At 35.1% G+C, this 22,500-nt stretch overlaps 1 protein-coding gene across 1 annotated transcript in view; it reads right to left on the bottom strand.

Annotated features, from left to right (window-relative positions):
• FOXP2 (forkhead box P2) overlaps window positions 1-22,500 on the bottom strand; it is a 349,338-nt gene that overhangs the window by 9,206 nt on the left and 317,632 nt on the right. The window contains 2 exon segments of the mRNA XM_005420925.2: window positions 20,880-21,043; window positions 21,873-21,942. Of these exon segments, the coding sequence (XP_005420982.1) occupies window positions 20,880-21,043; window positions 21,873-21,942 (234 nt within the window).

The raw sequence follows: 22,500 nt of genomic DNA, 5'->3' as shown, positions 1-22,500 counted from the left end.
AAAAATTCACTACACATTAAGATATTAGTTCCTCTTGTATTGTAATTTTTTAGTATTGAAGACCACATTTTTGCAAGGACAGTTCAAAGATTAATTTGATGACTAATCTGTGGAAGGATTCATATCTTAAAGGAGTAATCATGAATAATTTTTTTTCAACTATACTATCTTACAAATTAACAGCAAATCAAGACTAAAAATCAAGCAGTTCAGATGTCCACACAGAAATAAATTTCCTAGACTGTTCTGCCAGAAGCTTAAGAAAGCTTTCTAAGCTTTAGAAAACACTGCCATACAAGCATCTCTTTCTGGAAGAGTAAATACAAGGAAAAACACATTGGCTCATGAAACAAACATTTATCTCAACTCTAGACTTTGTTTTCCAAAATCAAAGGTTGAAAGGCAAAGTTCAGGCATGAACTTTGGTTTGAGATGTATTTTATATATGTTCTAAGGAAGCAACTATATAAGATACATATGAAAACCAAAAAGCTTTTCTTTTTCTTTTCCATAGGCAAAAGAAGATTTGAAGATTTGTGTATATACAGACAGAAATACATTTAATGTGATTATTTGCAAAATTTTGCACCACTAATTTGTTGTACAATGTAGGAGAATTGTGCTAAGAACAAATTCCCATGTGAAGTGCGGAGTATTTAAACATAAATTCTGAATAAATATTTCTGTATTCCATGACTTCTTATTAATATATATGCTACTCAAACTCTAAAACCCATAGCTTAGTGATTTTGGACTTGAGATCAAAACTTTGTGATCTACTATATAATTGGAATCTGTATTTTAGGAAAGTTTTGCATAATTTCTTGATGAACCAATCGTGCTCAGAACTAGTCAAGACTTTTTATTAATGACAATGAAGATAGAATGAAGAACATTGTTATTAATTTCATAGATGTCAACAACTTGAAAAAGCCCTGGTAGAGAATTAGGAAAAAAAACCTGTTACATGATGAAAGACTGAAAAATGGATGTCTTAGGCTATAGAAAGAGCAACTGGTCAGATGCTAGAGTTAAAAATTAGTATAGACAGTGAAGCACTGAAACAGGTTTTTGGGGGAGGCCGAGAGTCCCCATCTTTTTGGGCCTTTCCTAAATCATCCTTGGAGTTAGGTACACATCTGTGAGAAGTATGTTAAGTCCCTGCTAACTCTTTGGGATAATAAAGGGATGACGGAGACATCTCTTAGCAAGTACAAGTGTGACACCATGTCCAAATGTCCTCATCAAAATGCCTCTCTCCTTTGAAGAAATGCTGGCAAAATACACCTCTGCCTGAGCTCAGGGTGACAATGCAAGGCCACAAACAGAAAGCAAGGAGATGAATGCAGCAGCAGCAGCAAAAAAATATGCTAAATTATTTCAAAGAACTTTTTGGTAAAGATATAAACAAATGAACATCCTCATTTCCATGGATTACCTTCTTTACAATTGATGGATCTACAATTATAAAGAAGACTTTTCCTGTACCCAGCACTTTCAAAATAATATTCTCTGTGAGAGATGTTTTTAATATAAAAGAAGGATTCTAATATCTTGCAGATCTGCCTACTCATCTCAATGCATTGCTTTTTCTTTGCTCATAGATTGCAGAACATGAAGTTCCTCTTTCTCTGTGTCTGCCTCAAACATTCATTCTTCTGCATGCTTTACAGCTTCACATGAAGATTTTTCTCTCACTCCTTGCAACTAACTGTCAAATCACAACGGCATACTCTATCCTTAAAGAAATCACAATTTCTAACATTTAACTGGAATTACTGCCAGGAGACAGGCAACAGTTGTTGGACACTTACAAAGGCCTTATGAAGACTATAGGCTTTTGGAGAAGAGCTCTGTGTTTTCAGAGGAAAAAGAAAGATAGCAGGACAGGCAGCTGAGGGATAAGTATCTACTAGGAAGGAATGTGTAAAGTACCTTTCAAATATTTAGGGATGAAGCCAAATTCTCAAAGTCTGCAATAACTCATCTGATACAAGGTGAACTTGTCTTCTGAATTTTGGGGAAGATAAGCCTGATCCTACTTTGGGAAAATGTGTTTAGTACAATAGTTATGAAAATCCTGCTAAAATCTACACAACAGCAACAAAACAAGTGTTACATTCAACTTCTAAACATCAGAACATGAGCTGTTGCTGACAAGAAAACAACCAGATCATATAACCAAGTACATGATTTCTTAATTAAATTGAGTTGAGCTGGTGTCAACAAGGAGAAAATATACTTGATACAATATTCTTAATTATGAATAGCACATTTTCTACAGTGGATGCACTTCACATCAACTTTAATATAAGGGGATACCAAATAAAGCAAAACTGCAGTGGAAACTCAGGACAAGAAAATATAAATAATTACAACAATTTTCAGATTTTTTTAGTAAAATAGGACTCATTCTAAGCTTTGAATAAAAGATTCAATTATTCTTTGGAAAACATATGAAGGCAGACAATGTCTTTTATAACCACTAGCATTGTGTTACTACAGTAATCCTTTTCTTCTTCCAAACAAGAGATTTAACAATTTAAGTTTCCCTGTATATTTTTTATGCAATTCTATACAAGAAAAAAAAAAAAAGAATTAGTTCATTAGTTCATTTCTCATTTGTATATGTGAAAAAGAAGAAAAAAAAAGCAAGAAGTTCAGTCATTAATTCTGAAAGCTGCCAGGAAAATTCCAGGATTCAACCCCTCTAGGATTCCCAGTGAACAAACTCCTCAGTTCAGATCTGGGTCGTCTAAATATTGCTGCCCATATCCACCAGAAATCTTTAATGTTCTGCTAAAATAATTTAAGAAAAAGTGCTGTGGGACATCATGGCAGAGAGATTTAGGCAGTTAAATCAATGTAATGACTAGCAGGGAAAATACTTCACTTTTGGCGTTGTATTGAAGTGGTGGTAGATGTCGAGAGAGAGAAGCTGCCTAGGTCAATGTGCCTTCTGTGAGCTTTGTAGCCAAGAATATGATTTGCAACAAGTCATGTAATTCTTTTAAGCTCTTTTGGTGCCTTTTTATTCTGCTCAGGGGTTGCAACAATCAGTCTAAAATCATGAAAGGATAATCTTTTTGCTGGGTTGCAGCTGAAAGTATTTTGTATTGCTATGGAGACTTAGGCACCTAGTAACACTAGGGAGTTTTTTACTTTGGTATTCAATGGCACAAAGGGCAATAAATTACATCATGTCTTTAAGTCCCTCCCAAGCTTATTTTGTGTGAGACTTTAATTTTGATACTATTGACTCACTAGCTTTCCAAGTGACTTCATATAGAAGTGTATAAAGATGATGAATTTTCTAAAACTTAGATGAAGAAAATTTTCCCAGGGGAATCTTTGGGACTGAAAAATTTCTAAGCCATATGTGTCGTGGCAAACTACATTGATTTTCTTTGAGTTTATGTTTGTCCATTAAACAAATAGAGTTTCTTAAGAGTTAAAAAAACCAAACTAAATAATCAGGTAGCTCTCAAGCAACTTTAACTATTTCTCAAACCAGCTGATGTTCTATTTGATCCATTCTTCCTCACAATTCTGTAGACAGCCTTAAGCCCACAAACATTACATCTTCAAAACCAATTGGTTAATCTGCAGATATTTCTTCAACTATACTATGTACCCACTATCACTATTCACAATTACTGTGCTTCAGTAATGAAAAGAAAGAAACCGAATGCTTTTACAGAACTTCACTTTTCCAGTGTAACTTTTAGTATCAGACACCTGCATTTTTTATTTATGGTTTTGCTTATTACCAACAGTTGCCCTCAATTCTTTTATGTAGCGGGCACCCTGCACTACAAGTGCAATTTTTATTCAGCTACACAAAGTGTAAAGTGTAAAGGCTGGGAGAAGATCCATAGTTACAGAATTCTTCAAACTGCAGAAGTTTGAAAATATTTGTGTCCAAGCCAACAAGGTGAGCTACTAAGCTCAAATAATTCTGTGGCCAATCTAATAATTTGTGTATACTTTCATATTTTCACATATGAAAAAGTTTTAAAATATTTATTTTTATCTGAAGCATTTTTGCTTTCTAAAGACTTCTTTGCATTAAACATTTTCCAAGTTTAACATGTTGAAATGTATTATGTACAACTTCTTTGCTGTCTCTCTTTTAATAGAGGTGAACTATTATATCTTTAGGAAGACCTATCTTGCCAATATAGTTATAGACCTGTAGGATATCCCACGGCAATATTGAAAGAAAAGCTTTTGTTTCCATTTCACTATTTCAGATTTAAAATTTTTATATTTATACTTTGCAAGAAAAATGGGGACAAATCCTCAAATCCTGTAATATTTTCATGTTATACAATTCTTACTCTGTCTTTCTACAATTTTACGCTATTATAAACAGTTTTATTATTTTTTCTAAATAATTTTTCTGAGTATTTTTTCTGTTTATTAATGTGCATATGTACAGACACATAGGGAGATACGAATCCAAATATTGAGAAACGAAGAAAGTATTATACGAGTAATTAAATATGCTACAACTGTCACAGAATCCATTATTATTCCTCCTTGAAGAACACTTCCCACATGTATTTATCACATATACTGAAATGATGAAGAAGTGGCATTATTTCTAGATAAAATAATGCCTATTTGCAAATCTCTGGCTTTAAAAAGACAGGGAGAAAGGTCCTGTTGTCACATACCCTTCACAGGAAGCTGAGGGTGTGCTACCTCATTTCACTAAGGAGAGAGTGGAGCTACAATATCCTGGTGGAAGATCAGAAATATAATTCTAATCCTGTAGAAGCACTGCTCTTCAGTGGGGGTTTTTATGGATGTGCTTTATCAACCTGCCACTTTCAAATTACACCCTTACACCCTGGGCCAACCAAGAGCTATTTTGAGAAAAAAAATTGGAAGTAACATCCTTTTATTTTCTGAAATGCAACACTGAAGCACTAAGTATACCTTTGAAATATACTTATTTTCATGTTTATCATTTTATCCATCAGCAAGGATTTCAAGTCTACCATGGTGGAGCTGGCAGTTGCATTGACTTGGCAATGGAAAGCAGAGGCAACAAACAGTCCTAGCTGGCAGGCCCTGCTGCAGATGCTGACAGGAGATAAAAGTTCACAGGAATAGATAATTAGGCCACTAAAGTTTGTCTTTAGTTCATTGCTAGAGGAGATGGCATAAGATGGAATTAATGATCAATGGTCACAAAGTGCCTCTGGCACATCAAGAAAGGTAGGAGCAAGAATGAATGAGTTTTTGTAAGTCAGTTATTGCTTTTACAACCTCTAAACTAGACTTTCCTATTTATACTATCGGTTGATAAAATTTTAGCAGTAGGTGTAGAAGCAGCTAGTGCTCTTCATGCCCTCCCTTAAACTCCACTACAATAAAGGGAGGTAAGTCCCTTGGAGCAGGGGTAAAGAAAAATAATAATCACAAACCACATAATTACCGATTGCATAAAACTGGTCTTCACAACCACAACTTTTCTTTTTTTAATGAATTAAAAAAGATGTAAACTCAGTTATTGCTGCATCTAAGATCCATCCCTTTTGTGACCACCTGATATGACTTCACTAGTATCTGTGAAACAAAATCTAGATCATCTTTCTCCTTACACCTGATTGCTAAAATTGCTACATTGCTTCTGCCCACTCTCTCAATGGTTCTATATTAAAGAAAACTCACACTAGGATCACTGGATAATGCAGTTTAAGGGCTCCAGAGTATCTCTAGGTGAACCTGCTGCCTAAAGAAGGCACAGACAAAAGGTCACAACAGATGGCTTGGAATTTTATCTGGTCAGGTTTGGAAAACCTTAGAGAATATGGACTACACAACTTGCTTGTCAACAGCCCCATCCACTGCCTCACTGTCCTCATGAGGAAAGAGGATATATATCCATATTTCTTTATGTCCAGTCTGAAAGATTCATTCTAACTTATGCCCTCTGTCTCTCATTCTACCACCAAAATTAAGAGCCTGCTTCCATCTTCTTGCTTATCTTCCTATAGGTACTGAGAGTCAGGTCTCCTCAAAGCCCCCTCTTCTCCAGGCTGATCTAGTTTAGCTCTCTCTGACTCTCCCCAGAAGGTAACTGCTTCTTCTTCTGACCATGTGTGCAGACTTTTGCTGAACTCGCCCCAGTTTACTGCTGTAATTCTTAAATTTGAGGTGCCAAAAATGGATTCAGATGGGGATTCTCCTTCCTCAGTGCAAGGCATGGCATTTCAAAAAGCTCCTCTTGGCCAAGTCCTTCAGCCCATACAGGTCCTCTCAATGGCCATCTTACCCTTACGTGTATTGACTGTTCCCCTAATTTGATACCATGTGCAAACCTAATGAGAAAGAGATCCATCCTGCATCATATAAGATGTAAACACAATGGGTCCCAGCATATTCAGCATTCCAGGAGAAATCAGAGAATACCCAGGTTGCAAATGTAAGACTTACAAAGTCAAGAACAAGTAATAACTGGATGTGAAGATCTAGCATGAAAATAGCAAAGGAAAGCTACTCTGTATATGAGTGCCTATGTATGTCTAGTATCAGAGGGGAATGGGACAGCATGAAGATACTCATTATTATCTGAAAATCTGAACTAAGAGAAAATATAGTGCTATCTTAAAGAGAGGAATATGCCACAAGCTACATAGGGTGATAGGGTGTCTGGAAAGGAAGTAGTAAGAGGGCTCTTTAATGATGAAAAAGGAAAAAGAAAAAAAAAAGAAAAAAAGAGTGATTTTATCTATACCTTTTGGGGTTTAGGGAAATATCGATAGCAGAAAATATTAAGACATTACACTTATATTAGCAGGAAAAATAAACTCAAGCCTTTAAAAAAAACTTACTAACTTACTGGTTAACAGGGCATAGCCAATTAGTCTTGACATAAATAGAGAGAATAAATGAGAAAATATTTCTTGCTTGTATTTGAATGGATAAAACTGTTCTGGATTTCAACATTAGTGATTTTGCTAATGTTATAGAGTAGTAAGAGTGTAAAAAGTTTCAAAGACCAAATCAAAAGATTTCAGATTTGGGAGAGCTCCTTGTCTTATTTAGAAAAAAAGAAAATAAAAGGGAAAACAAAGATAAAAATATTTTGAGAAACTGAAGTTGAGAAATGGGACTGTAAGAAGTTAGAAGAAATATCAGAAGGAGATTAGGAATTATTCGGAGTGACTGAAAGCAGAATAAGAAATGAGGGAAAGCCAAAGACGTAAAGACAAAGAGTTTCCTTGGATGAACTCCAGATCTCATTTAAGTCAATGGGAAAATTCCCCTTGACTTCATTAAAGCCATGATCTTGCTTCTGAAGTTTATTCACAGAAGATGTAAGTAAAATATGTAATGCATCTGACAGAACGCTTGGGGAGAAGGGGGAATAACCAAATGTGAAACACATATTTTTCTACCAGATGAATGAGGTGGAATAACAAGTATATGTAAGGCCAGTAATTTTACTTGCTCTATGAGCCTTCCAAGAATAATGCTGCAGTAAACAAGGGAAGCAGATGGGCGTATTTAAATTCACAAATTCCCGTGAGAAACTTCCAAAAATCCAATTCATACTAAAAGTAGACACAAAGACTTGTCAGTAATAAAAGTAATTAAATGAAGAACAAAAGATTATATCACAACAAAGAGGTAGTTTAGCAGCAAGTCTCTAAGATCCTACATTTGATTTCTATTTTGAAAAGAATTATGAATAGCCTTGAAGATATAAACAGAGATAACAACATTATATACATATATACATGTGTGTATATATATATATATATTAGTTATATGTGAAGTTAACTGTGAAAAAAACCCAAAGCTGACAATTCATGGCAAAATCAATTTACTGCTGACAAACAAAAGAAAGAAAATAAACTACTCATATACATCCATCTACTATAACCACTTGGTAAATATATTATGAATCTTTCAATGGTGCTTCTGCTTGAGGAGTCAAACCCAGTATGTTAGACTAACTAGGAGAGAACAATGACAATAATTATATAAAAAATGTTTAAGTATTTGTAAGCAGGCCCTCACTTCAACTTCTATAATCAATGTACCTGACTACCCTTCAGCTATTACTCACTTATCCCAAAAACCATACAGAAGAATCCAGGAAAGAACAACAGAAGTGACCTATGGCATGGGAATCATACCTGTGGGAGGAAACTTTGAATCAATTTAATTTAGCTGCCTCTGAAGTCAACATAAGAGTAGAGGCTTGGAGATATGAGTAATAGTGAGGTACTAAAAATATGGAAACATGGAAAAAAGAACACATTCACCTTTGCCTCAAACGTAAGTGTTTAATATTTATTTAATTTATTATGATTTATAATAATTTTATCCTTATAGTTATCACACTACTAATTTATTATAAAAATAAAAGGGCATAATGCAACTGCAAAAGAGAAGTTTCTAAAATCCTCAGTATGTTACACAGTTAATGTGCTCTGATTTTCAAAATTTAAATATTACATATTTAAATCCTATTAAAAATATTAGATATTCAGTAATTCCAATATGCCATCTATCATTAATCTAAAGGAAAAATGTTTTAACACATATTGACCTTCACACTGCAGAAGTCATCTAGCCATTAATTCAGGGATGCTAGGAGCAAACCTCTCGTTTTCCTTTCTATAGCATATGCACTTCCCAACTCAGGGATGACTTATCTGCTTATCTACAAATATACAAATACATTTGATCCTGAAGAGGCTGGAGCTGGTGCTTGGTGCTCCCTGCCCTATCCATTTGGGCCAGCCCAAGCACATACAATTATCAACAGGTTCTCTTCAAATTAGGAACCGTTAAAACACAGAGTTTCTTTTTGAAGGAAAGTCTGAAAATGGCCATTGGTTGCATACCAAAATGAAAAGGAAAATATGCAAAACAAGTTTTGAAGAATTTCGACTTTATAGTAAGGAGTCTGAGTGGAAAAAATGTTGAAAATAATTTTAAAAAATCTTCAACAATCAAACATGTTCTGTTCTTTCTTTTAGCTTACTACAAAAAAATTAGCATTGTATAGAAAAACTTTTAGACTATAAATTGACCGATTTGACAATGTCATTTTCCTTTAACAAAGTAAAATATTTCATTGATTAAAAATGGGCAGTGAAAACATACAGAGGATTTTTTTATCTTATGAAACTTATAATTAAATTGAGCAGGTCTTAGTGTTTTGTCTATTGTTTGGGGTTCTCTTTTTAAATTAATATTACTTTTAGACTTGACAAGAAAAGGCAAAGACTATAAATATGGATACACCATTTGCACTAATATATTAAATTTTGAACATAGATAAAGACATCTTTCAGAAAAATTGGCAGATTAAGAATACACTTTCTTTAAATATCAAATGAGGCTTAAAACTCACCTACAATTAGCCCTTCTTACAGGATCAAAATTTTTAAGAATCAAGTTCTGACTAAGAAGATAACATTAACATAGATTTTCTGATTCTAGCAACTCTTACTAAAATTCCCATCCTTGACATTTGCTTGCTCCCTTTGGTGTCTAAATAAATGTATTTTCCTTGTGATACAACCACAAGAAAGTAAAAACTTGACTAGAATTTAGCTTAGGGCACAGGCCTCTAAAGTCTTTCAACCCGTCAACTGCATCTAGTTCAAACGTCTAAAGTTAACATGCTAAACAAAGAAAAGTATTAGGGAGAAACAGCACAGAAGTTTTTAAGGCAAAATTTCAAAGCAAAACGACAAAGTACTAGAGATTTCAGTGTGAATATTTTTGGGGTTATTGAAGAACCATAAAAAATAGCAAGCCCAGAAACAACAAAGTTCAAGACAAGAGGTTGTGGATCTGGCACGCTCTGTACTGACTAATGGCTGGGAAGTTTTAAAAATTGTACCAGTTACACAGAAACTTAGCAGCAGCAATTAAGTACCTCAGTGTTATTTGTGGGTTAGAATCAATAAATATTCTCTATGCAAAATCTGGAAAGCTATTCAATGATCCTAGAAAAGCTGAGGGAGAAATTGGACTGCGCTATATGTAGCATTTGTACATTTTAATATAAATACATGCTATATAAAATTGTTTTTAAAGTTGTTTTTCTATTTCTGTTGAAAACTTTTACATCAATAAAACTCGAGAAACATAGAGCTGATCAGATAAATCGTATGGAACAACTCCCTCAAGGTAGTTGACAGCTTCTCCAAGATAAGCGTCATTGGCAAACTCAGTATCCCTTCCAATCCTGAATCCATGTCATTCATAAGGATTTTGAAGAGCACAGGGGCAAGGATGGAGCCCTGAGGAACTACACTAGTGACAGGTCACCAGTCTGATGTCACTCATTTCCCTGTAACCCCTTCTGTCTGACCCATGAGCCAGTTGCTCACCCATCACATAAAGTGTTTATCCAGCTGTGGGATGGACACTTTGTGCAGAAGGATCCTGTCAGAGACAGTGTTAAAAACTTTACTGAAGACCAAAAAGATCACATCCACTGGCATTCCTAGATCAAATAGGTGGGTTATCTTGTCATAGAAGGAAATCAGGTTTGACAGCCTGACCTTCCCACTCATGAAGCTGTGCTGGCTGTGACCAATGACTGTGTTGTCCTTCTCTTTTATTTTTTTTTTCCTCAATTCTTCCCAGAATAAGGTCTTCTGTGATTTTGCCAGACACTGAATTGAGACCTACAGGCCTGCAGTTTCCAGGGTCCTCCTTCTTGCCTTTCTTGGAAATTGGGATGACATTCACCAGCTTCCAGTCAGCTGGGGCCTCTCTGGGTTCCCAAGACCGCTGGCCTAGCTTAGTTTACTAGAACAAGCCTGGAGAAAGGCCAGCTCTTCAGTTTTGGTTTTTTTTCCTGATGGTAGTATTTAACAAGTAGAACCAGACACCACACTCAACACAGACAATTGGGTCAAACTGGCCTGTTAAGGACTTTCTGCACTACCCTTGCTGACATTTCTCATATTAACTGAATTTTATGCTCACTATGTTGGCTCTGTGAAGCCAACCTTCAATTTGATCATAAAAATAAGAGTACTTAAAAGAATTTTGCAATGATAGCTGTTCCAAAATACAAAATAAATGGATATGGACAATTCAGCTATCTTTGTAAAACATGGCACACATGAAAAAGCCCCTACATTTTCAAGATTTATGATACGGATAAAAGGAAACAGGGTTAGAAGGAACTTCAAGAGATCATAAAATCTCTTAATTTACTTTCCCAACCCCAAAGTAGGGTCATTTATAGCTAAATCACTTTTGACTACTTTATTCTTAGAAGCTTCCAGTATCAGTGGTTCCAAAGACTTTCTGTGCTGGTACATATTATCAGCATTTTATTATCCTAAATTCAAAAAGGTGTTTTTTCTGGTGTCTATCCTAACTATTCTTGCCAAAATACCAGTCAATTATTTCTTGTCCCATTCCAAAGTTCTTTCCCACCTTCTCTGAACAGTGTTCTAAAGTCTGTAATTATTTCCCACCTAGTTCCTCCCTTCTCAATAAAACTAGTGTTTTTAATCTTTCCCCAGTCTTCAGAAAAGACCAAGCAGAAGAACTGTGTGGAAGACAGAGCTTGTAACATTCCTGTTAAGCATGCTCTCAACAGCCAAGTATCTTTGTCAGCACATATTTGTCATCAGCCTCTAGTATTAAGAAAGACTGCATCCAGTCATTCTAACATTTTTCAGAACATTTCACCAAACTGTTAACATGTGAATATTCATATTAGCATATGAATATCGTGCCTCCCATTTTTATACTATTGCAGATTTACCATTTAGATGTGAAGAGCAACACGTCAGATGAATATGCTATATCTGTATCATTTCTGTAAGAAAACACAAATACAGTCTGTCTGCAGACTGAGTTGATTAGGAAATATCTGAGATATCACAGAGCCTAGATAAACATATCCTGCCTCTTAACCATGTACTTTGGCCTGTGCTTAACACAGACTTCAGCTTCACAGGGCAGGGTATTCCTGGTGAATGTAATATATACAGTCCAATGCAATTGTCATTAATACATCTGTATATATCTTGCTACAAAATAAATATATATATGGTTTAAATTGCACTTCCAGTAGCTCCAGATAGATACAAGTACATTATTATTTCTCTCATAATGTTATGAATCAAAGGGCATGATAGTTACAGAAAACTACTTGATGGGTGCTCATTTCATGGCATGCCACCAGGCACGGTTTGCCTCTGGGCTTTATGTACCTATAGCACAGTCAATGGCAACTGGCTTTGTGTCAAACCTTTCTCTAAATGAAGTGATGCTGTCCTACAGGGGGACAGAACTGTAAGTAATATACACCTTCTATTCAAACTGCATCTGAAGGTCCTTCTCAAAACCCAAGCAATTCAATTACTACCTAGAGACTGTAAGAGTTTGGGGTAGGGATTTGACAAACTTTTTTGTTTTGCCTTTGTACAGCACTTCCCACAACAGGGCCCCCAATCCATCCATAATAGTGTATATTAAAAGAAACCATAACAGTTTAGCTGAATATAGCTGAAATAAGCTTTTTCCCCACAGGAACAGAGACAAAGAAGAAACACATTACATACAAGCACATCTGGAATTCTTCAAAAAACCTGTTAATACCTACCCACCATAACTAAATCCAAACTGAGTCTTTTTATGGAATGGCTTGCAGACACATGAGGAAAACGGACAGTCTGATCTATCAGAAATAGTCTGTTTGGTCTACAAAATAAAGATGCAAGGCTCACACTGTGTTCTCTAGAATACATTTGTGAAACATGAGGATGAGTAAAAGAGACTCTAAACTAAAACCCATATCAGTGAAACTAAATTGGAATATATTTAGCCTGGAAATTGGAATATGGCTTATAATCATCAAAGGAATGAAGTTTCACAATGTCTTTCAAATTTGAGATGGACTATGATAGTTTTAGGAGAGGAATTGTAATAAATGGTTGCCCACAACATGATTCTTATCTCCTGTGTTCTTAGAGCAAGAGGAGATAAAACCTCTGAGGTCATTTTTTTCAGCTACAATGTCTGATAATGCCAAATTTGCAAGGAATGAAGAGAAGGAGGAAAAACATGAAGAGAAATAAAAATCAATTTTGGGGGAAGTCTCTAATTACCCAGACTACTACTATCATAGCATAATACAGCATCAAATAAACATATCTCCTTATCCATCTCAATCAGAAGCTTAATAAAGTCTTCAAAAAGCATCAGTGGAGCGGTCACAATCATACAAAGATTCTGCAACATCATTAAATCCTTAGCAATGGGTACAGTGGAAAAAAGAATTTGGTAAAATCTTGGTATAGGAGGGAGACCACTGGATACATTCAGCTAATTTAAGATACACTTTCAATGTTGCTGATCATTTGGAGAAAACCACCAGAATACCTGCAGTTTGAACCCTAACAGAAATTACATCAGGGTTGTATCACACATATGCATTCCCAGCACTGATGTAAATCAAAGGCTTTTTTTAGACACAACTGCACTTCACCAGAAGATTGGGAACTTTGCTTTTGCTTATGGACTTCACCAGGTATAATCATGTCTTTAGCCATCTTGAGATTTAGTAACTTTACCGTGACCTACACATAAGTTTCACATGTGATGAAGTCTTTATCTATAGAGTCTTAAAAAAACCCAACCCTGAATGGGAATTTTTAGTCTTTTAAAATGTGTAAAGTCTCCAGTTTTCTATTAATTCTAAAGATTAAGCAATAGTCAAATAATACTTTCTCAGCATAATGTCTTACATTTTTCAAGGAATGCTTGGATTTATGGATCATAATTTAAACTATGTATAAGTGTTATCAACTGGATATAATTGTATGTTTTTATTTGACTTTTTATGTGATAAGTAAATTTAAAGACACATTTTGGGCACATGTATTTAGGAAATAGTATTTAGATAGTCCACTTTCAAAAATTTTGGCTTATAATATCACAGTTGCTTAAACAAATGCAATCATCAATAGTGGATAAAATTTGTTACTGTCTATGCAGTTTTAGAAATACACTTTAACAGCACTGTCTTTTCAGCTTTTGCATTGTGCAAAGACAGGACTCTCTTATGAACTAATTTTAGGAGTTTGCAGAGAAATTTAGTTGTGCAATGTCAAACAAATTTTAACATCTGCAACAACACTTAGGATGCTGCCTTTTCCTATACAGACCTTTTATGTGAAAAGCAGAAGTATCTTGTCCATAGACTAAGAATTCACATAGCAGTACCACAAAGTTTTCAGCAAGACAGCTTCCAAAAAGATTCTGTGAAGTCCCACAGGAGTCTAGCAACTTCTATAAGCCATGCTATGGGGATCTGACTCTTTTCAGCTGAAGGCACTGTATCTCTGGGGTGATCTTTTTGTTAAGAGCATCGGGAATGTTCTCTAGAAGCGCAACAACTGGGGCTGGAATAATGTAAAAAAGAAATAGCAACTTCTGATCAAAAGTAAGACATGTAACATTTAAGAAGCTAGAGATGAAATGATAAAGAACTAGACCATCAGTGTTGGAAAATAAGTAAATTGATGAACAGAAGCAAAAACAGAGGACAAGTGGACTAAAAAGTAAAGTAATGTAAAATAAAATTTTAAAAAGAGAATATAAATATTTAGGAAAACATTCAAGTGAAAAGTTGTTTCAATGGGAATGGTGAAAAATATTATTAATCAAAACATCATTGCTTACTTTTCCATTCGTGTCCATAGGTAAATGGTTCTGTACAAAAGCCAAAATTATTTCACTGCATACTCTCACAATAGAAACTTGTTTCAATGGGAATATGCTCAGACAAAAGCTATAACCTTTAAGGTCCTATTTCCTAGCTGTTCCTCTTTTCATATAAAAATAAAAGTCAATTGTTGTCACAAAGTCTCTTTACCCATTATCATCCTTATGTTAGATTTATGAATAAAAATGTGTGAAATTAAATTATACAGGCATTAAAATATCATGTGATTAGGTGAAACGTTTTTGATGAACAAGGATACCCAGAAATACTGCAATTGCTACCACATTCATCTGCTCAATTACATGCTTCTCACCTATTTAATAATGCTTGTTACACCCCTGTTAATTGATGTGTTTCGTGAGTTTATTTTCTTATACACTATGTCAAGTCTTATACAATGAACAAGAGACTTGGATCATAGCAGTCCCCTAGAACAGAACAAGCCTCCAAGGTAAATGCAAAGAGATCATGAAATGGGACAATGAAACGATAACAAAAAAAAAAAAAAAAAAGAAGAAGGAAAGACTGGGGATTGGAACATTATAACATTATGAAGTTAAAGAAACAAGGGAATGAAAGGGATTAAAACTGGAATGATAGGTAACCTACTGTAAGTGGTGTGAAAGCTTAACAGTGGGGGACTGGAATAATCAGATATGGGAACGACCTGACAATGGAATGCTTTCAAACTGAAGCACCTCAAAAGTAAATGATCTTAGAGCAGAATAATCATATTTGCCTCTGGGAATAAAATTTAAAGATAAAAAAGTTTGAAAAAAAATAACAAGTTTGATGATTATGCAGATAGAACTGCAGAGAGAAATGATCCAGTCAGGGCAAGAGTGAGAAAAGGTAAAGGAGAAGGGTTGGGAACAACAGGAGAATAAAAAGAAAAGGTGACTGAAACCATAGATGCTTGGAACTCACTTTTTCCACACAAAGTCGAAGACGAAGGACTACACTGCATAAGATTTTTTTCCCTTTTATTTTTTTTTTTCAGATTGACTATTACTCTTGCTCATTTGGACAAAAGTTATCCTTTCTCATAACAACCCACCATAACATTTTCTAGAAACAGCTTTAAAGTTCATGGAATATATGTGTGTCTTGACATTTGGCTTCAAACAATTCCCGTCTTAGGTAGTACAGCACTATAATAGCTGAACATAAAGACTCATATAGGAGATGATCTATGAACTCACTTTTTGAGAAGCAACTCTAAAACCTCATTTCTTGTTTTCACTTTTTTAAAAAAGATGTCAAAAACTAAAATTTTAAAAATCAGAATGGCATTAACTCCAGGATTCTGGATCTGCTGTTAGAACTAGATTATTTCGGTCAGTCGGTTGGAATGAGTTTAGTTGCGTTGTCAGTCTACACTCTCACAGAGTGAGCAGGGAGTCAACCATGATGACAAGCCCCTTCCTCAAAATCTCACCAGAGGGATATCTATTTACCCTATAACATTTTCTTACTCCTTCCATTCCTTATTTAATGAGCTGCAGTGAGTTTTAATAGAATGGTATTATCGCCCCATTGTTTCCTATGGTAAGACTACATTTTCTCAGTCTGCCATTTTCCCTGTTTTCTCATGACCAATTTCTTTCTGTTTCCTCAACTGCTATGAAGAGTTGCAGATGAAAATCATACCTTCCCCCCCCCAGCCCAGGATCATACAATGAAGCATGATGCATTTGCCATGACCATGGGGGCTAGTGATGCGCTAAATATTCTGGTGATAAAACACCTGGGTCTGTGCCAGTTGCAATAATCACTGAAGTGTAATCAGTCTAGTACAAATGCAGAGACAAACACCAGAAAAATAGCTGAACTTGATTTCCATCCCTTACTTGCCATCCCCAAGAGTGAGAACTTTTGAATGTATAATAGAGACAGGAAAAGTTATAGCACAAAGTTGATTTCACTGCAATCCTGCTGTTCATTTAAAAATATAAATGCAATACTTCTGAAAGAACTGACCTTCAAATCCCACCAAAGCTCTTCAGCAGTATGCTGTCTATTACATACAGGTTAAAAAGAAGTTGCATTTACAGTAGTGCATGAACTGTCATTATTGTTCCTAAGCATCACCTCATGTCTCCTCCAATGCTGTTGTTTCTACAGGAATACTAAAACTTTTTTTCAATGTTTCCCACAACCCAGCATTAACTGCATTTGTTTGGATTTGTTTTCTTTAGTTCAGAATTCTGCATTTATACTCCAAAGGCGTGTACTGTGGAACTTATATCCATGTACAACTGTTATGCAAGATTAGCAGCACCTAGTTTTACATAAATAATGAATCTTTGTGCATAAAATATCTTCAGTTCTGTTTGTTGCTTTGAAACCTGTTGCTTATCAGCTCTAACTCACAATAAGTTCAGAGAAGTAGTCCATGTTGAAATAATCAAAGAAGAAACAGTCTTAAGCATTCACTTAAAATACAATTGCCTGATATTGATTGTTGACAACTGATCTTAGAAGAAATTTAAATTTTGAACAGAACATACATGCCCACAATAAGTAACACACTTTCTCAGTGAAGACTTATGTCAAGGAAGCACTCAGAGCCTACACACCAGGAATCAGATGTGAAGACCAGTCAAAGACAGAACTTGGATTTAATACTGCTGAAATACAGAAAGAAAAACTAGGACTTAAGATTCCACTACTCATATGCTGCATCCTAGACTATGGAATTGCCACCTTTCATCAGATGGAGAAAGGAAACTGGGAGGCACACAGAATAAAATTTCAGATGCTTTATGTAATTACTAATATAAGCATTATCCCAGCTAACAGGCCATGGTTAAACACCTACAACTTACTGTGGTATTTGTAAGTATTCAAAAGCATAAAAAATGGAGCAGATTATATTTCATTACCTGAGGCCAAAATTTTGGAGGTCTTAAAGTGCCCTAAATACACTGGATGGACTCACTGCACTTAACAAGTGTTGAAGTGTGATACAGTTACTTGAAATTATAGACCTCCTGTCTTTCTCTAGTCAATGAGCAGAGATTATTTTCTAAGGAAGTTGATTTGCCTGCCTGTGTTAAGATACCTGGTCACAGATGGGTAAATTAATGACTCTAACTACTCTTACTACTGTGTCTCTTCAAAACCAGATATGAAGTACTAGGTTCATATCCAAGAACTGAAACAATTTCCCCACTTTCTGACACCCAGTAGCTCAGGCACTACAATAACAGAAATCAATGTCTCTGATAATGTTCCAATGCTCAACCACAGATACACTGATTTCTGCACATACACACAAAATATGCTAAAAACATTTAATACAATCATCCCAAAATAAGACAGTTTTGCTATCATGTGGTTTTATCATATCTGATAAAATGACAGTCAGTACAATTTTAACAACCAAATGCCAAACAAAGATCCTTGACTTTGTCACTGGGACTTGTTTTGCATTTGCTGCTGAAATACCAAACAAATGCTTCTCTCTGGAAGCTTGTCTAGAATCCAAACTCCGCACCTTCCCAACTGAATGCATTGATCTCTTAATTGCACACAACCTCTTGCCTCTTTCTCTAATACCTTGCTCCATTGTTCCTGCACGTGCCACCTACAAGATGGCAGGCAACATTGCTCAGCATGTACCTCCTGTTGTGGCTTCAGCATTTTCCTGGGAATCAGGAGATGGAGGCTTAATCTACTCCACACTTCCTAGGTGAACCTTCTCAGGAGACTAAAAGTAAGTAGGTGCTTGTTTCAGTAAAATCAAAAAAAATTTTTTTCACTAGTCTATTAACTATTTTTCAGTTAAAAAAAGAAAAAAGAGATTATGTTATGTGTGAGCAATGCAAAATTTAAATTGTGTCTTCGTTATTTGCCATATTCCTCACTTGTTTTACTTCTGTTTTGCTTTATCTATACTATTTTCTCATTTTCTTATGTAACAGAAATGAGGGTCCCTGACCAATGTGGTCATGGAGGCAAGGAAGAGGTCTCTTCTTCCTTGGTCCTCTGCCTCTCATGCAAGCCTCTTCCTATCCTGGCCTTTCCTTGCAGTTTGCATTCATTCCCTTTTTTCCCCCCAAAGAAAAGGAAAAAATGTCACAAGTGAGTGGGCATCTAGCTTGCATCTTTTGTCTAATGGCTCTTGGCCTCACAGAAGCCCAGACTTCTTGCACTAAGTTTGCTGCAAGGGATGAATGTGGATAGATTCTTTCTCCAGTGGTGTCTCAGGCATTTACATATTGTTGCTTCAGTCTATCAAGAACTGAGCAACATGCCCTCACAAGTTTCAAAGAAATCAACACAGCAAGTCCTGAAAATGCCTATTTTGACAAATGACATCATAAAAATGAGAGAGGAAGGCTCAATCTTGAGTTAGGGTGTAACTTAAGGTATTTGCCTTTGTTATAGGCAAGAATTACTTCAATATGCATTATTTTAGCTATAAACACAGCTATAAATGTAGCCATATCTACATAATCATATGCACAGATATCACAGTTTATCCAGCAGAATGGCAGACAGAACATAGGATATGTAAACAGATCTGCCTAACACTTACAAAACAACTTTAATAGCAAGTGTCATTCTTTTCTGTAAAGTAGCTGTTTTTAACACACATGATCTAACTCTTGTTTGCTCTTTAAAGTTTTATTGTCTTGGCATTTTATACAGGAAGAGAGCATTAGCATACTCAGGAGAACTGCTAAAAGTAAAAGGCCTCAAGCTACCCACTGCATGGTTGATAGCATCAAGCATGGGATATAAAAACTTTTGTCTGATTGCTCACTTTACTTGTTTTAGAGTAGTGTTACTCTCAAGAGCATATATTCATGTTCTTTCTACTTCAAGTTTTATTACTTCTTTTGTATTATTTAATACATCTAAAGACACTTCCAAAAGACAAATTTTTCCATTTTGAAAAAGTAATGGTTTGGAACCTGATAAAATACATGAATGTTCACAATGTATTATTTTCAAAGGCAAGTAGAATAAATGTGCAATAAAACAATTAAATGCATGACAATAAACATTTCTATGTGATCACAGATATATTAACATGCCAAACAAAAGAAGAAAAAAATCAGTAAAATATTTTTCCTAAAAAAAGGTCAGATCAAAATGGATTCTTAACACATCAGAGCATAAGTAAAAAAGGGAGTCTGGTCTCAATTACTCTTACTGTTAAATATCCCACTCTAGCAATTAAAATGAACATTTAAAATGTGAAATAGAAAGCGGAATTAAAAAAGGCAAATGAGATCAGCTTTTTAAAACATAAAAAAAAAGGACATAATTTTAGATAGACTTAAAAAATCATTTTACAGTAGACTTAAAACAAAGTCTAGTTACATATCACACTGCTAATTATTATATAAATAACCTGGGAAACAATACCTCCAAGATACATGTTTTACTATTTAGTAAACAAGAAACTGCCATGTTTGACACCACTGATTAAGGCCAGGCATTTCTAAAGCTTCAGACACATTTCTGAAATCCACAATACATCAATTTTTAATACTTCCACTCTCTCAGCTCCATTAAAAAGATGGTAGGGGAAAGAATTTAGAGTAATTAATGATATAGTTAGCTGCTAAATATTAATAGGAATCGTAGTCTTGCATAAAATATAACATATAAACCTTGCCAATACAGACGCACCAGTAATTAAACTTGAATACGTAATTACACTGATTTATATGACAGGCAAAAAGTTACACTTTACTGGCTTCTATGTAAACTGTGGGCAACAGTTAAACTTTGCATTTTACGGTTTGTATAAACGGGCAATATCTCTACTACAGTTCATAAATGGTTCAGAGAGTCATAGTTAAAATTAAAAACTAATTCCAGTGTGAACCTTCTGACTATACCTTACAAACCAGGCTCTGAAAATGACCACAGAGATCAGCCCCCCATTATGTTCAGAGCTTGCAAGCAAACTGATGAGGTTTTACAAGAAAAAAAAAAGGCAAAAAAAAAGCTTATAGCAACCACTACAAAGTAAATGAAGACTCATTTATTTAAATGTTTTAATATAAATGTTTAGTTTCAAATACATAGCTCCAGATGTTTCACTTACCACCTTTCAAAGCTCTTTTGAGTAATATTGTGTCTTAGACTAGGTATTTTTTCTTGAAAGAGAGCTGACTGCACTTACATGTGAGGCTGAGGAGAGCAGCCTGGACTGCTGTTTCCATTACTGTCAATGTGATCCAGCGAACCATTGAGATCTTCATGGACTGCCTGCAGTAAGCCACTGGATGCGTTATTTATCAGTCCCGGGTTACTTAGCAATGGTAAACTGCTCTCTGCCAGTGCAGCCTACCAAAATGAAAAGTAAAACCAAAATTATTAGCCCATACATATACATAGCACTCTTACTTGTATGAACATTTAGGAAAATACACACACAGAACAGCTCATTTTGAGTAGTTGTTGAAGTGGTCAGAAGGATTTTATGCATTTCCAATTATTTTCACATTCTGTAAATAACAGCATTTCTACTTCTGGTCTACTCTTTCTTTTGCTTAGGTTTCATTATTTTCCATTATTAATTATGTTCTGATATCCATGGTGCTTTCTAGTTTTACATCATTTTTTGACTTTGAATTACACTTAACCCCTTTGCCCTTCCACACAATGTATGGCTCCTTTATAATGCAGGCAGCTGCTATACTTTAAAAAATGACCAGAACTTAAATCAAAATAAAAAAGTCCTGACATTTGCCTCTTCTGCATAAAAATTATATATTATAATTAAACTTTAAAGTTTTTGCCATGAGCACCATGTTCCCCAACACTATGATGTGAAATCATTTATGACAGCTTGGATAAATATTAATGCATATCCACATGCATTTGCAAAAGCTTCTATCAATCTAACATTTTCAGCAAAACTGAATGTTCCAGATTTTGCCACAGGGTGTCCTTCTTGCTTCTTCACATCAAAAGTAGCACAAATAAGAACTACTACTTGCAGTGCTAGGTAATACAACTTACTTGGATGATAAACCCAGTTATTTAGAATGACCATCAGGTCCACATAAACATACCAGGTAATTCTATACCACTGTATAAGCAGAAATAAAATACATCACACATAAGAAGATAATCAGTGTGTACAAAAAAGAATTATTTCATTTTTTTTTACCTGCAAGCTTGCATTAAGAGCTGCTCCATAGCCTAAGCTGGTGGGTATGTTTTTCACTAACGTTGGGCTTCTGAAAATAAACGATTTTTCAAAGTTTAAAAACAAGCAGACATGCAGTCTGGTTCATTGGGTTAATGGATTGGTTTGTCAGCTCAGAAGACCAGAGTTTAGGAAAGAAAAATGAGATGAAGTTGGGAGGGAAGGAGCTCAACCTGTTAGAACATTGATTTACTTGCATCAGAAAAGCAAAACTCTTGTTATAATAAGGCCCACGTGGAAATTTGCTACAAGATCATAAAGGTTCTCACCTCACTGAAAGAATTTAACAGAAATAGCTTTAAAATTTGCAGAACATCTGTGTCTGCTACATTTGCTACATCTCTCTTGCTGTATTTGGTTTCGGTTTTCTGAACACGGGTACACTGTTACTATGTTACATATAACTACTCAAGGGTGTTGAATAAAAAAGATCTTACTATTCCCTCACAACAAAAAACAATGAGGTTGCAATAATGTATAAATAACTGTATGTGAACAATACAGTAGATCAATTAGTTTCCAGCAAATTAAACATACCATATATGCTATCATATAGCATATAGATTAAATGCTATATGCTAGATAACCA

This window comes from Geospiza fortis, unplaced genomic scaffold (assembly GCF_000277835.1).
Source record: "Geospiza fortis unplaced genomic scaffold, GeoFor_1.0 scaffold195, whole genome shotgun sequence".
Classification (NCBI taxonomy): Eukaryota; Metazoa; Chordata; class Aves; order Passeriformes; family Thraupidae; genus Geospiza; species Geospiza fortis.
The sequence above is the reverse complement of the archived record's forward strand: the minus strand, read 5'-3'. Positions and strand labels throughout refer to the sequence as shown.